This window comes from Thamnophis sirtalis, unplaced genomic scaffold (genome assembly GCF_051295495.1).
Source record: "Thamnophis sirtalis isolate CommonGarterSnake01/CBP01778 unplaced genomic scaffold, rThaSir2_p1.2 scaffold_9, whole genome shotgun sequence".
Classification (NCBI taxonomy): domain Eukaryota; kingdom Metazoa; phylum Chordata; class Lepidosauria; order Squamata; family Natricidae; genus Thamnophis; species Thamnophis sirtalis.
In genome coordinates, this window is record NW_028261389.1 from 42400662 (window position 1) to 42415506 (window position 14845).

Sequence of the window (14845 nt, forward strand, 5' to 3'; positions counted from 1 at the left end):
ACCACCAACAGCAAATGTCGCCTCTGTAATGAGAAAGACGAGACAGTCGACCACTTGATCAGTGGGTGCAGCAAAATTTCACAAACTGACTACTTAGAACGCCATGACCGCATTGCTAAGATCATTCACTGGAAATTGTGCCAAAAGTTTGGATTTGAGTACAGCAAAAAATACTGGGAACATCAGGTTCAGAAGGTTTTAGAGAATGAGAAAGTCAAGATCTTGTGGGACTTCAAAATTCAGACTGACAGGCACTTGGCCCACAACACACCTGACATAACAATACTTGAAAGGAAAAAAGTATGGTTCATTGACATTGCAATACCTGGAGATGCACGAATTGAAGATAAACAGCAAGAAAAAATCACAAAGTACCGGGACTTGCAAATTGAGGTTGAGCGACTGTGGAAGAAGAAATCGTGTGTTGTCCTGATTGTAATTGGAGTCCTTGGAGCAAACCCAAAGGGCTACCTTGCTATTTGGAAAATTTAAATTTATCAGACTTGAACATTCTGATTCTACAAAAAACCACCCTACTTGGAACAGCTTATATCCTCCGATGTTACCTTAACAGTTCCTAGATCCTTGGTTAGAACTCAAGCTGTTGAGCTTCCAACCAGCCCCAAAGGCTTTGAATCTCACCAAAGATTAACCACATATTAACAACAACAACAACAACAACAATAATAATAGGCACAAGAATTCATACCAGTCAAAATCTGTGTCCATGTTTGAAGTGCTGAGCATAACTTGTAACTATATGAAGTGAGCATAACTATATATTCTATATTTTAATTTTTACTTTCAATCCCCTTCCTATATTTTCAAGTATGGATGTCTTTTTTTACAATCATTACACATGTATCATTATTATTGTTAAATTTATTTGCTGCCGATCCCATGGTTTGAGGCAACTGAACGGTTTATAATGTAATAAAGATATATAATATCCAGACAATTATGAAAATATAAAACAGATTAAGATTACAAAAAATTAAAACAAACTGATTATTTAAGAATTATGTAAAACAAATTAAAATGTAAGATATAATGACTTCAAAATCCTCACTATGTTGCTGCCAACTCAGATCCCAGTAATATACATTACATGGAATCTGAGTTTGCAGCATTTTATGAGGATTTGACATTTCATATGTGAAGTTTTTTGGGGGGGAGTTGTGCCACAGTAAATTTCTTTCTTCTTGGTTGTGCAAAATATCAATTTTAAGATCCATTCATCCAGTCTGAAAATATAATTTTGATATTGGTTTAACATATGTTGCAAATAAAGTTAAAATGATTTATCTGTAGTTCTAAATTAAAACAATCTGGATAATGTCAACATATTAAAGTATGTTATTTTGAAAAATAAATAGATATCTCATTTTGAATTAAACTAATATTTTTTAATTATATAAAGCTTTAAAATTGCATGTAAGAATTGATAAATAAGATTTTTTTGACAAACTTTTTAATGATTTTCACTTTAATCTCTACAATTATCCATTGGTTAATGTTATTTTTTGCTATTTATCAAAATCTATTTAAGCTATTTGATAAAGCTAACTTATAAAGCTGTATGTACTCCTTATATCCTATATAGATCTCCTATAGAGCCAGAGCAAGCAAAACAATGTAGTGGTAGCATGTACAACATTCATGATATAACTAAATGCACTAAGATCAAAATACCCAGAATCATGGATCTCATCAACCTTTACCTCACCACTACTTATATTTTCATGGACAAATGTACCAATAAATCAGAAAAATACCCACAGGATCACAACTCTTAGGATTCAGGATAAACTGTAATCCAGCATTTAAAAACAATGGCATTCCCATACATATAACCAAAAGTAAGGATCTGGTATGTAGATGAAACCTTCATCAGAATAGAAAAGGGACAAAAAGAGACAACATATGAAGCAACCAACATCTTCAAAGGAATAAAAGTGACAAGAGAAAAAGAAAACAACATGCTATCCTTCCTGGATATCCTCATCACCAGAGGAAGCAATGGCAAATTAAAAAACACAAATCTCCCACAATAAAACCATTGTCAGAAAAAGACAAACCACTGATATATTTTTACCAGAAAAACACATTGCTGAAGGCATGAAATTACTAGTAGGTAGGCTCAATTAAAAAAAGATATTTCTTTGGACTAAGAAAAAACTTTGCATTTTAATGGATTAATCAACTACTTCCTAATACGCAATTATTAACTATGGTACTTTCATAAATAATTTTGATCAACTGTACTCCTATACATCAGAATGCAGATTGTTTAATCATGTAACACATGGATTGAGATGGTAAAAGAACTTTTAGTTATACATAATAAAGTCATAAGCCATTCAATTCAATCATCAAAAATGCCATGGAGTCATTTCACAAGTTTAGCATCAGTTATAATGCTCATAGTTCCAGAACCAACTACCATTAAAGTAAATGGAAAGACTGTTAATTGCTTCTGTAGGAGTTGGATCTGTCTGTTTAGGGATCTGGCAAAGTTCCAGTCACAGCATTAATCCTTCCTGCTGTTTCAAATGGAAAAACTTTAAACAGAACACAAAATAATTAAATCAGAGCAGAACAATATTGAATGTAACAATTTGTTAAGACTGCCCCTCTGGCATCAGCATATAAAGGATGTTCTGATAATCAGACAGAGGTATAGCGAGGCTACAGTTCAGCTGAAGAGGATGGCAGATCCTGTTCCATAGTCAACTTTTAAGGCAGCCTGCCTTCAACTTTACCCTTCTCCTCAATCCCAATTTGTCAGAAAATACCACCCAGATTATTTCCCAATCCCATCTGTTAACATTTGGTATTTTGGCTTTTTCTACCTCTAACATGGTTTAAATTACTAGTAGTGTACCAGACAAAATGAATCTATTTTCAGGCAAAAGGAAAATAGAAGATGGAATTCCAACCTCAATCTTTATATAATGTCAGTCCTGTTTTTGCATTTTCTGGCAGTGGAAAAGGGGAGTGACTGGATTGCTAGTAGAGGAAGGAAAAACGGATAGGTAACAAGAATGTTATCAGTAAACAAAAGATTATGGTGTCAATACTGATATATTTTTTCTTAATTTGACTGCATCTAACTGGAGATGAGTACAGTCCTTTAGTAGGCTTGTGACCAAAAAATAAGTCATCTTGGTGCTTTGGCTATGGAATTCCTTCCACAGGAAAAGATGATGATTCTTTTGTGTTTCTAAATATGGAAAATTCCAAGATACAGAGAAGAACAGAGTGACTCTCTCCCATCACTGTCCTTTGAAGGGGGAAATCCAGTGTCTTCTATAGAGATTTGCTTAAGTCTGCTCAGTTTTAGAAAATTAAAGTTTTACAGTTCTTCACCAACAACTGTTTTTCCTAGCAATGCTGGTAGATATGTTCAATTTAAGTAGGAATTCAAATAAGAACATTAGAAATATAAATGTCATGGCCCTTTGAAAGATTTTTTTAAAGTTCTTTTAAAAACAAGAAGCTGATAATGTGAATATTGAAAGGTTGAATAGAAAAGGAAAATACAGGAGGAAAATTATTTCTCTGATATGATAAACAAATTAATAAGGATTCAAAGAATTCACACAATGTGTAATTATGTCAATTATGTTGGATGCTAGGGTTTTCTTAAAAATTAAGTTACACATGTGAATAATCACTACTGTTTCTGTGGCATATTGCAAGTGTTGCAGCTATATTGGTTTGAGCAAATGTAGACAACTTTTGTCATTGAAAACTACGAAACTATAGTTCTCATTTTCTGATCATTGACCATTCTGGTTGCAGCAGATGGAATTGGGAGCAATTCTATAAACCTTCTAGAAGCTATGCATGCCTTTTTTTTCACAAAATATTTTTTGGTCATTTTTGCCCCCTCCCAGTCCCTAGGAGCACTCTACAAGCCTCCTAAAAGTTATACATGGCCTTTTTTTGACAAACAACAGGCCAATTTTTGTGAAAAACAGGCCATTTTCGAGAGGTCTGCAGAGTGCAAAAACTTTTTTTTTAAAAAATTGCCTCTTCAAAATCTTGGTGCATCTTATACTCCGGTGCGTCTTATACTCAGAAAAATACGGTACATAAGCTGTAAAATCAGCTTACGTTCTGCCTTTTCTCTGAAGCCATTGAAAATATGTGTGTGTGTTATATTTGTGCTGATAAATAAATAAATCAGCACAAATATAACACAAATATAACAAAGGCAACAGTAAAAATATTGGGTTTCTGTCGTGATGGACTCTTGTGACGAGCCGATTGACAGATAATGGAAGCTGTTAGCTTCCTCCCATAATTGGGGCATACCAGGGGTTGTGACTTTAAATATATATATATATTTATATATATATCTTGGGCATACCAGGGGTTGTGACTTTAAGTATATACCTCCCACCCTGGCTAGCTGATAAAAGGAGTCGTTCTCTGTAGCTCAAATGGTTAACTCCCTGCCTGGGAAGGCAATAGAGCACAGGTTCGATTCCCAGTAAGGATATGGCTAGCTGATGAGAGCTAAATAGCTTGAAATAGATCTATACTAGTCTTCCTTTATTTATTTATCAGCACAAATAAAAAACACAAATATAACAAAGGCAACAGTAAAAATATTGGGTTTCTGTCTGGATGGACTCTTGTGACGAGCCTAATGACAGAGAGTGGAAGTGTGACCTTCCTCCCACACTTGGGCATACCAGGGGTTGTGACTTTAAGTATATACCTCCCACCCTGGCTGGCTGATAAAAGGAGTCGTTCTCTGTAGCTCAAATGGTTAACTCCCTGCCTGGGAAGGCAATAGAGCACAGGTTCGATTCCCAGTAAGGATATGGCTAGCTGATGAGAGCTAAATAGCTTGAAATAGATCTATACTAGTCTTCCTTTATTTATTTATCAGCACAAATAAAAAACACAAATATAACAAAGGCAACAGTAAAAATATTGGGTTTCTGTCTGGATGGACTCTTGTGACGAGCCTAATGACAGAGAGTGGAAGTGTGACCTTCCTCCCACACTTGGGCATACCAGGGGTTGTGACTTTAAGTATATACCTCCCACCCTGGCTGGCTGATAAAAGGAGTCGTTCTCTGTAGCTCAAATGGTTAACTCCCTGCCTGGGAAGGCAATAGAGCACAGGTTCGATTCCCAGTAAGGATATGGCTAGCTGATGAGAGCTAAATAGCTTGAAATAGATCTATACTAGTCTTCCTTTATTTATTTATCAGCACAAATAAAAAACATATATATATATATATATATATATATATATATATATATATATATATATATATATATATATATATATATATATATATATATATATATATATATATAATGTGTGTGTGTGTGTGTGTGTGTGTGTGTGTTTATTTGTAAGTTGTAAATAGCTATTAAAATGTAATCTATTGTTTACTATAATACTAGAACAAGCATCTTGTATATACCGTTCTTTGAAAATAATGAATGAGAAATATTCAAAAATACATTAGAATACAAGATTTTTAGAAAGCTCTTCTTAACATTAATAAAATGTTAAGAGGAAGAATGAAAAAGAAAAGAAGAAATTGCATTCACATTAAAAATATATTTGAAACACACAACGGTCCATGTTTCAGGACATTTGTGCATAATAACATGACTTATACAGATAAGGATCTTGCAGTTTCACTATTAAAGAGCTTGGCTGTAGCACAAAATAGTAATATCTTAACCAAATTCAGCTTTCCAATAAACTAATGAAATACATTGTCACAGTCCCGCAGCTGCAAATTTAATTCTCTATGCAATTTAGTAACTTATCACATTCATAATACCGCAAAATACCAGACACTGTCTATAATCATGTTCTGTAATAATTACAGTGAAGCACAGGGAAGGTCTTGAGCATCTCAGGGGAACTTTATTAAAATCCTATCAAAAAGTAAAATAAGTGATTTACTATTATTTTTTCAGAAAGTGACATTAGATTCCAATAAAGGTACTGCCATTATTTTGCTTTCAAATTGGTTCAGAAATAAAGATAGATTGATTACAGGAATAATATTTTCGCTTTCACCAGTTGCAAAGTACTATACAAGTGATTCTTTAATTTTCTTTTAATCACTTTTTTACTTTAAATATATTATTAATTGATTATTATATTGCCCTTTTGATTATCCATACAATTATCTGTCCCTGCGCTAGCACTTGGATTGTGTAACACTATTGTTTCTTGACTTATGACCACAATTGGGACTAGAACTTCTGTTGCTAAGCGATGCAGTCATTTTATGACCTTTTTAAAACTACAGTTGTTAAGTGAATGTGGATTGCTAAGTGAATCCAGCCTTTCCCATTGACTTTGCTTGTTGGAAACGTGCTGAGAAGTTGCAAATAGCAATCATTTATTCTTGGGATGCTGCAATTATCATAAATATCTCTGGTTGTCAAGTTTCCAAACTTTGATCATGTGACTGAGGGAATGCTTTGGTGGTCAGAATGGCAAAGACCGGTCAGCCTCATTGTAACTTTGAACTATCATAATAGTCGTAAATCAAGGATTATTTGTAGATTGAATGAATGAACATAAACACCCCCCACCCATATAGATCATCTATATCTATATCTTTATCTATATATCATCTCTTTCTCTTTCTCTCTCTCTCTCTCTCACACACACAAACACATACACGGAACCCTATGGCAAATCCTTCTTAAAAGTAGGTGTGATGTCTACAGCAGAATCTGTGCCTAAATGAAACATGCTTAGGATAAAAAGCATTAGAAACTAGTGTTGAGAAGTATTCAAACAATTGTGTCCTTAAGTGAAAAAGTAAAGCCCTGAGATTAAAAAAATAAGTGGAACTATAGTTAAAACAAGTTTACATCAACTCAGGTTACTACAGTTCTCCAAGTATTTCTGTCCTTGCAAATTACTCCTGCTTTTACTTCATATATAATTGTGTTATGCATTGTGCTTTGTTCTTTAAATTTCCTATCTGTCCATTTTTGGGAACCTCTTCAATTTCACCCAACCATAACTTTCTAACTCTTTTCCTTCCTCTTGCCCCATTCATTTTTCCTTCATATGTTTGGTTTCTGGTTCATCCTCTCTATATAAACAAAACATGTCAACATTTTTTTATACTGGTCTAGGACTAAAACTCATGAAGAGGGTCCTATTTTTTTAGCCTTTGCCTTTAATTACTTTTCCAAACTGGCTTATGAATGAGTTACTTCTATTCAGTTCTCCTACTATCATTTTAAGAGAGGTGTGTGTGTGTGTGTGTGTGTGTGTGTGTGTGTGTGCATGCTTGCTTGCTGCTTGTTCTTTCTTTCTCTCTTTCTTTCTTTCTTTCTTTCTTATTCTTTCTTTCTTTTCTGAATTTTGTAAATTATCTAGTCACATTTCTACAGCTTTTTCGCAAGATTTTGGCAGTGGTTTGCTATTGCCTGCTTCCAAAGACTGAGAGTTATTTGCCCAAAGTTAGCCGTATAGCTTCATGCCTAAGATAGGACTATAACTCACAGTCTCCTCCAAGGCTGTTCACTTTAGCATACACAATTTTTAAATTAACAAACTTTCTTTTTCACATTTGTAATTTGGTGACCTGTAGTCTTCATTTGCATGTTAAACAAGCTAATCCATAAAGAAGGCATCCAAACTTCAGTTCCATTTGCTAGAAGTTCTTTATTTGACTTCTCACAATAGAAGAGAACCAATTTACCTGGTGTTTGGAAAAATGGCAAATTCAGATTAAATAGTTAAAAAAAAGACAGAGCAACTCAATTCCTAGATTAGATGTCTTCTCCAACAAAAGATGTAGGTGTTTTATCAGGCGTTTGTCAAGAAATTATTAGAGGAGGATGAAGAAGAAAGTTTGAAGCCTGAGAATCCTAGACATAGCAAATAACCTTTCACCTTGAGTTTATGTCAGATGAATGGCATCCTTGAGTTCTAAAGAAATGTGTTGATGATCTCTCTGAATTATTAATATTTATTTATGTAATCTCTTTGAGAAATCTTGGGGAGCTGTTGTGTTTATCTTTTAAAAGGTGAAACACAACGTTCAGGAGAAACTATAGCTCACTCAGTGTCTTTTTTCAGATTAAACTATTCCATTTTTGATTGGGTAAATTCTTTAGTAGATTGTGGGAATGCTGAATACTGTATATAGGATTTCTGCATCTGACTGCAGTTCTTCATAATATTCTGATCAGTAAGCAGCTTAAATATGACTGGATGCCACATGATTCAACCTTTAACCTTTTTATTAATGACTTAAACAAAAGGATGGAACAAATGCTTATCTAAGATGGCACAGAATTGGATGGGACAGCTAGTATTCTAGAAGATGAAAATAAAACTCAAATATAATCACATATATATTAGAGCAGTGTTCTCAATCTTGGCAACTTTAGGATATGTGGGCTTTAACTTTAACTCCCCTGGTAGCTTGGAGAATGAAATCTAACAGAAAAAAAGAAAAGCTAATCAGAAACCAAATATATGAAGAATGAAGAATGCATGCTTCATCTTGGTAATAATGTATTTTGAAAAGATCTTAGAATAATAGTTGATTACAACTTGAGTTTCAATCAGCAATGTGCTGTGTATAGAAAAAAGAAGAAATACAGTATACAGTACAAATTACCCAGAATAATAGTTCCATTTTATTCTGTGTTGATCAAACTCTATCTTGGACGTTGTATCCAACTCAAAGCACCCCACTTTGAGAATGTTCAGAAAAGCAATGAAAATTGATTGAAACTATGAAGAGAAAATGAAGAAGCAGGGTATCTTTAACCTTGAAAAGAACACCAAGAGAGAATATAATAGCACTCTATTGTTCCAGAATGCAGGACTTGGAAAAATGGATTTTTGTTACAGGAAGACTGATTCTGATTGAATGTTAGAGTAGAAAAAGTATTAGAAAAACTAAAAGCAGCTTGACAATGGAACAAATTACGCAGGGAGGCAATGGACTGTCCTTCATTGGATATACTGAAATATAGGCTAGATAGCCATTTATATCGGGATTCTTTAATTTGGATTCCTGCATTTTTCAGAGTTGATGTTGTAAAGAATCTATTGTCTCATGATTTTATGAGACAGTAAGAGGACAGACCAAAGGCACAGAAAATATTATGGGAAATCCCTTACCCGTGTTTTCCTGAAAATAAGGCTGGGTCTTATTTTCTTTTGGACCTCATAATAAGCACTAGGGCTTATTTCAGGGGATGTTTCCAAAATTCTTTCTTTCTAGTTGCTTTGTGATTTATAAAATATAAAACTAATCTGTTTTCTCATTTTCCTATTCCATGTAGCTAGCAAATGTTGAAGATCAGATGAGAATAATGAGAGCCTCCATTGTTATGTTCCCAAGAAGAATCTTTAAAAAAAGGTTTAAAAAAACCTTCTGTAGTTTATGGCAGAACATGGTCTAGTCTTAAAATGGCAGTCATACAAACATAACTGGTCCATTCTCTAGCTATGAAAACTTAATAGAAATGGTCTGACCAAATTTTTAATGGATGCAGCTGTTTACTTTCTTGTGAAGATTTTCATTTCAGTGAAAAAGTTCAGTTCCCCCAGGAGTAGGGTGGAAATGGAGATTTTGCAATATCCTTCCCCCAAGAGTGGGGAGGGAATGGGGATTTTGCAATATTGTTCCCCAGCCATGCCCACCAAGCCATGCTTACCAAGCCACCCCACACCCACCAAGCTATGCCCACAGAACTGGTAGTAAAAAAAAATTGAATCTCACCACTGCTCTGGACATTTAAAAAGTAGCAACAGCATTGTTTTTATAGCTTGAAAGACTATAGAAATAACTATACTTGGCTACAATGCAATCAACGATACAATAATTAGACTTTGGGTATTAACCCTTTAATGTGATGACCATTCAGGTTTATGCTCCAATCCCTGATGCAGAAGAAAAAGAGATTGCTCATTTTAGTTCAAGTTCAATTTGAAATACATAGAACATACAAATTGTGCTACTTGTGACTGGAGCCTGGAATGCTGAAGTTGGAAACATTAAATATAAAAATGTAGTTGCATTGTATGGCTTGGGAAACCAAAATGAATCTGGAGAACAACATATCAATTTCTGCCACTCCAAAGATTTTGCCACAGCTAACTCTGTCTTCAAACAACCAAAATAATGGATTTACCGGGTGTATACATAGGGATAAAATTGACTGTACAATAGCTAAAAGGAGATGGAAGAGCTCAATTATAGCATCAAAGACATGATCAGGGACTAATTATGGAACAAATCATGAACTGCTGATCATATGCAAGTTCCAAGTCAAAGCATAAGAATAAGAAGGAAGTATTGATGATTAAAAAGAAACAGGACTTCAGAATTGGTATTCAATCTGCTTTAAATGCTGTTTCCTTCCATCAAAAACAGGTTCAGTGATGGAGCCTCATCTTAGCTATCATTGGTGGCATCAGTGGCAAGGAACCATAATACTACAGTTAATAGAGCAGGCACAATTCTTTCTGAGCTGAGATTTGGCAATACTTTTCACATATTTTTAATATGTGTTTTAACTACTATAATATATTCTGGTTGTGACTACCCTTGAAAAACCCCTGGAAGTTACAGTTCATGAATATGAGGCAATTAGTTTGATAACTGAAAAACAGCAAGAGCAAGAGCATTTAGACTTACTTAAATGCTTAGTATATACTGCTTCATAGTGCTTTACAGCATTCTCTGAGTGGTTTACAAAGTCAGCATATTGTCCCAACAATCTGTGTCCTCATTTTACAGACTTTGGAAAGATGGAAGGCTGAGTCAACCTTGAGTCAGTTGGGATCGAACTCCTGGCAGTGGAATGCAGAGCACCAAACTGCAAATATCAAATGTATGGTATATGCTGAAACATCTGTACAGTGTTTTAGTTGCTTACTGGAGGCATTTACCTGGTCTAAATGTTTAGGGTTTGGCAACTGAGGGAATGGCTTTATTATTCAAGCCTATCCACACATTACAATTATCAGGATAATTTTTTGAAGGTACACTCATTATTGTGGGCTTAATGAAATGGCATGTGAAAGAATGTTTTTCTTTGTATTACTTACAGGCTACAGAATCCACTGTTACAGTTGCTGCATTTGCCATCAAGTTTAATTGTTAATCAGCTTTACCATATTAATTTACATTTTAACATCTGGGATATTTTTGTTCTTTAATTTATTAGCTGCTCTCAGTACTCATTTGCATGAAAGGACAGTAAAAATAGAATAAGGGAGAAATAGTCAAACTGAACTTCTGGTAACTACAGGGACACTTCCATTTACTTTTCTTGCAACAGTGTTGAAATGCTTTGACGCTGCCTTCTTTAGCAATGTTTTTGAATCCCAATTTAGCCTACTGTGTTGTGATGTTTTGGCCATTTTCCCATTCATGCATCAACCAAGTGTGAAGTTTATTAAAAGATATTTTGGGCCAATGGTTTCAAATCTACTGAATTTCTACAGCTGTATGTATTTTGTATTATTTTGTATCGCAAACTTTCTCCAGAAGATCTAGATCAATATATAATATTTCCTCTTCCATTTTTTCCTGTAACAATTCTGTGAAAAATTCTGTGAAGATTGAGAAAGAGTGACTGATCCAATGTTACCCAGTGAAATTCCCACGGCCAAGACTGATCTTGATTCGGAATCTCATAGAACTTGGTCCCAAACCCCACCCCACATTTGCCAATACTTGATGAAAGAATAGTCCTGGATAAAACTTCCTTTTGTTGCCTAACATTTTTTCAAGTACAGTGTCTACTTTTTTGAAATCAACCAACCTGATCTATTGGTTACAACAGGAAATGGACCAACCAGCATGTCACCTGAGCCTTATGTCATGGGCTAACTTTAAAACACACAATATAATTTAATCTAATATTTCTATCACACTTTCTATGCTATTGTTGTGGCCTGCCAGTGGGCAGCGGAGCTGGCAGCAGATTCGGACAGTGAGGAGTTTGGGGAGGAACATGGGCCAGTCCTGGAGTCTGGGGAAGGCTCTGATGAGGGCTCTGTGTCGGAGGCAGAGAGGGGGCCAAAGTCATATGCCAGTTATTAGCTGCCTTCAGAGTCAGACATCAGTGAGGCAAATGAACAGCTGGAGCTTGTTCCCAGTGTGTGCATGCACAGAGTTTCCAAACGAAGGGAACAGCTAAAGACTTGGGAGTAAGGCAACAGGTGGACAATGAATGTCCCCACCCAGAGGAAATAAAAGCAGACGGAAAGGGGAGTGGAGTTTGCAGGAGACAATTCATTCGCATCTACAGTCTTGGCCTGTGACTCTCTGAGACTCCTTGCCGAGTTTTGCAGATACTGTATCAGTCTGGCAGCTATAGATGCCTACTTTTAAAAAAAAAATGATAGATGAGGTTTGGGGGGGGGGGGAATAATAACATATACTATTCAATTATTTTCTGCCATTGCTACATAAACAATTAGGATTCTTTTAAATAAGATTTGTTGAATAATAACCAATATTGCACATAATACCATGCCAGAATGTTTGGCATGGTATTTATATTTAGTCCAAAAGAAAATGCCAGAGTTAAATTTAGGCATGAGCCAGTCATAAAGTTAAGTTTCTTTTACTTTCATTGTGCTTTTGGATTTTGACTGTATTAGATTCTGAAATTATCCCTTATTTTCAGGCTTGGATTCCCATTCATGTCACATTTCTCTGGTGCAATTAGTAAATGTCAAGTTTTAAAGATTATTGTTACAGAGCCATAACAGCAATAGCAAGTTTACTTACATGGAATTTTGGTTAGTTCATTCATAAATTTCTCCTTTAACTTGGAAAATGCATCTTCTTTTCCTTTTCCTCCTCCGGGTATCACTGGTTCTGTGGCATTATTTGCTATTGCAGTAGCAGCAGTGGTACCTGGTAGTGCTGCTAGTGCCTGGTGTTGACTTTCTTTTGCCATTTTAGTCCCAGGGGAACTGAGATTGAAAACAAAGCAAAGAGAAAAATGTTCAAAAGGTTAAACTTCATCGTAGGTCAATAGCAAACTAGAGATCAGTAACCTCAATTGGTGCACCTGCTTCCTGGATAAATATCACTTCATTAATACATTGCTTCATGTTGGCTCATATAATATTTATTAAACTATTGGAGAAAAAAAGATTCTTTCAGAAGGTAAAAACTGCTTATACTTATGTCTGTCTCCTGGGTCCAAAACAGTTATTTCTGTTGGATACCTCAATATGGGCTTAGCATCTGTTGTTTAAACTTTGGATTCTGCCCTTTTATTTTGAATAGATAAGTAAACTGACAGCAGTTCTATATATACAAACATTTCAGTGCATTTGCATAATTATTTGTACTTGTCTGTTGGATTGAAAATTTTCACAGCACCACTAGAAATGAAAATCGAAAGCAATTACACCAGCATAATTAAAGCATCTCTAAGCTCTCTTGAACTCTTTAACCAACGTACTCTCTACTTAAGCAGAACTGGATTTACTTTTAAAAATTGTTCCATCTTACTTTTGAGTTATATTTATTGAAAGCAAATGTTTCCCACTGACATTTGATTCTAACAATATTCAGTTAAATTATTGACCTTCCTCACTGTTAATAGTGTTAAAATCACTGCATCTGTGGTTGTTTAACTTATCCAAATTAGAACTCCAAGCTGTTGAAATAAATTCATAGCTACATTAATGTACTTTTGACTTAATGCTTTTTTCTTGGGCTTTGGGGAAACATCTTTACACAGACTTAGCATAAAACAATGTAAGTTTATGTGGCCTATATAACAATCATCTTGAATACTACTTAGGGATACCTCAACATTTGTTTTAGGAGACTGTTTCAGCCTTGGGCTGCCTCTTAAATAATGTTGCTTTGAGGTCTAATTCCTATCTTCTCTATTTCAGAAAACTATAGAGAAAATGGATTCCAGAGATAAGGATGATTTTGCTCTGGGTATAAAATTATTTGTACTTTTCCAAAAACAACTAAGCTTATAGCTTCCCACTGGGAAATGAATTATTAAAAACCCAATAACTAAAGTTGAATAAAATAAGTCATTTCAAACAGAGGGTGCAGTAAACAAAAAAAGACAACAACAAAAACAAATATTTTTTTAAAAAAATATCACAAATGTTGCACAGTCTAACATATTTTGATCATCCAAGCATTTCCTTAAATACTACTGGAACTGTTCAAATGGAAAACAGAATCAAATGATAAATGCTATTTTCAAACTGAAGTCACTATTTTCATGCTTATAGCTCATTTAAAAATAAACACTGTACAGCCAATTATTTCTAATGTGTTTAAAAATGCTAGATGGTAGATTGAAAAAAGTAAAAACTGCAATTGGAGAAAAAATACTAATAACAAAGTTTTTGTTACTTTGTTTTAATGAATTTCTGTTGATGGGTAACTTTTTCTTTTTTCACTGGTGCATCTTTGCATGCTGTGTTTCCTGGAAGATCTGCTCTTCCCACTTTTCTTTGATTTGCTTATTGTACAGGCATCATTACCAATAAAGGAGAATATTTGTAGCTCAGGGTTGAAATGCTTTATGGGCTGTAACGAGGGGTGGGTTCCGGCAGGCACTACTGCCAGTTAGTTCATGGGTGCGCTTGATGTGCGCTACGCACACATGTGCAGTACAATAAAAATGTTCTGCTCAAGTGCAGAAGCAAAAAACAAGATGGCAGAGCCTATGGCAGCACCCAGAGAACTAGTTTGGGGGTGTGGCAGGCCTGGGTTGTGCCGGTTCCAGCAACTTAGGCCGCCAAACCACTACCGGTTCAGCCGAATCGGGCCGAACCGGTAGGAACCCACCACTGGCTGTAACCCACCTGTTT

General features: G+C 35.0%; 1 protein-coding gene across 8 annotated transcripts in view; it reads right to left on the reverse strand.

Moving 5' to 3' along the window:
- SYT1 (synaptotagmin 1) overlaps positions 1-14845 on the reverse strand; it is a 304769-nt gene that overhangs the window by 97913 nt on the left and 192011 nt on the right. For 7 of the 8 annotated variants that reach the window (XM_087723405.1, XM_087723400.1, XM_087723402.1 and 4 more), the window contains one exon: positions 12777-12964. In XM_087723405.1, the coding sequence (XP_087579531.1) occupies positions 12777-12948 (172 nt within the window). In that variant the 5' untranslated portion in view covers positions 12949-12964. Of the gene's footprint in view, positions 1-12776; positions 12965-13596; positions 13616-14845 lie in introns of those variants that run through there. The other variant, XM_087723403.1, reaches the window with a different exon arrangement.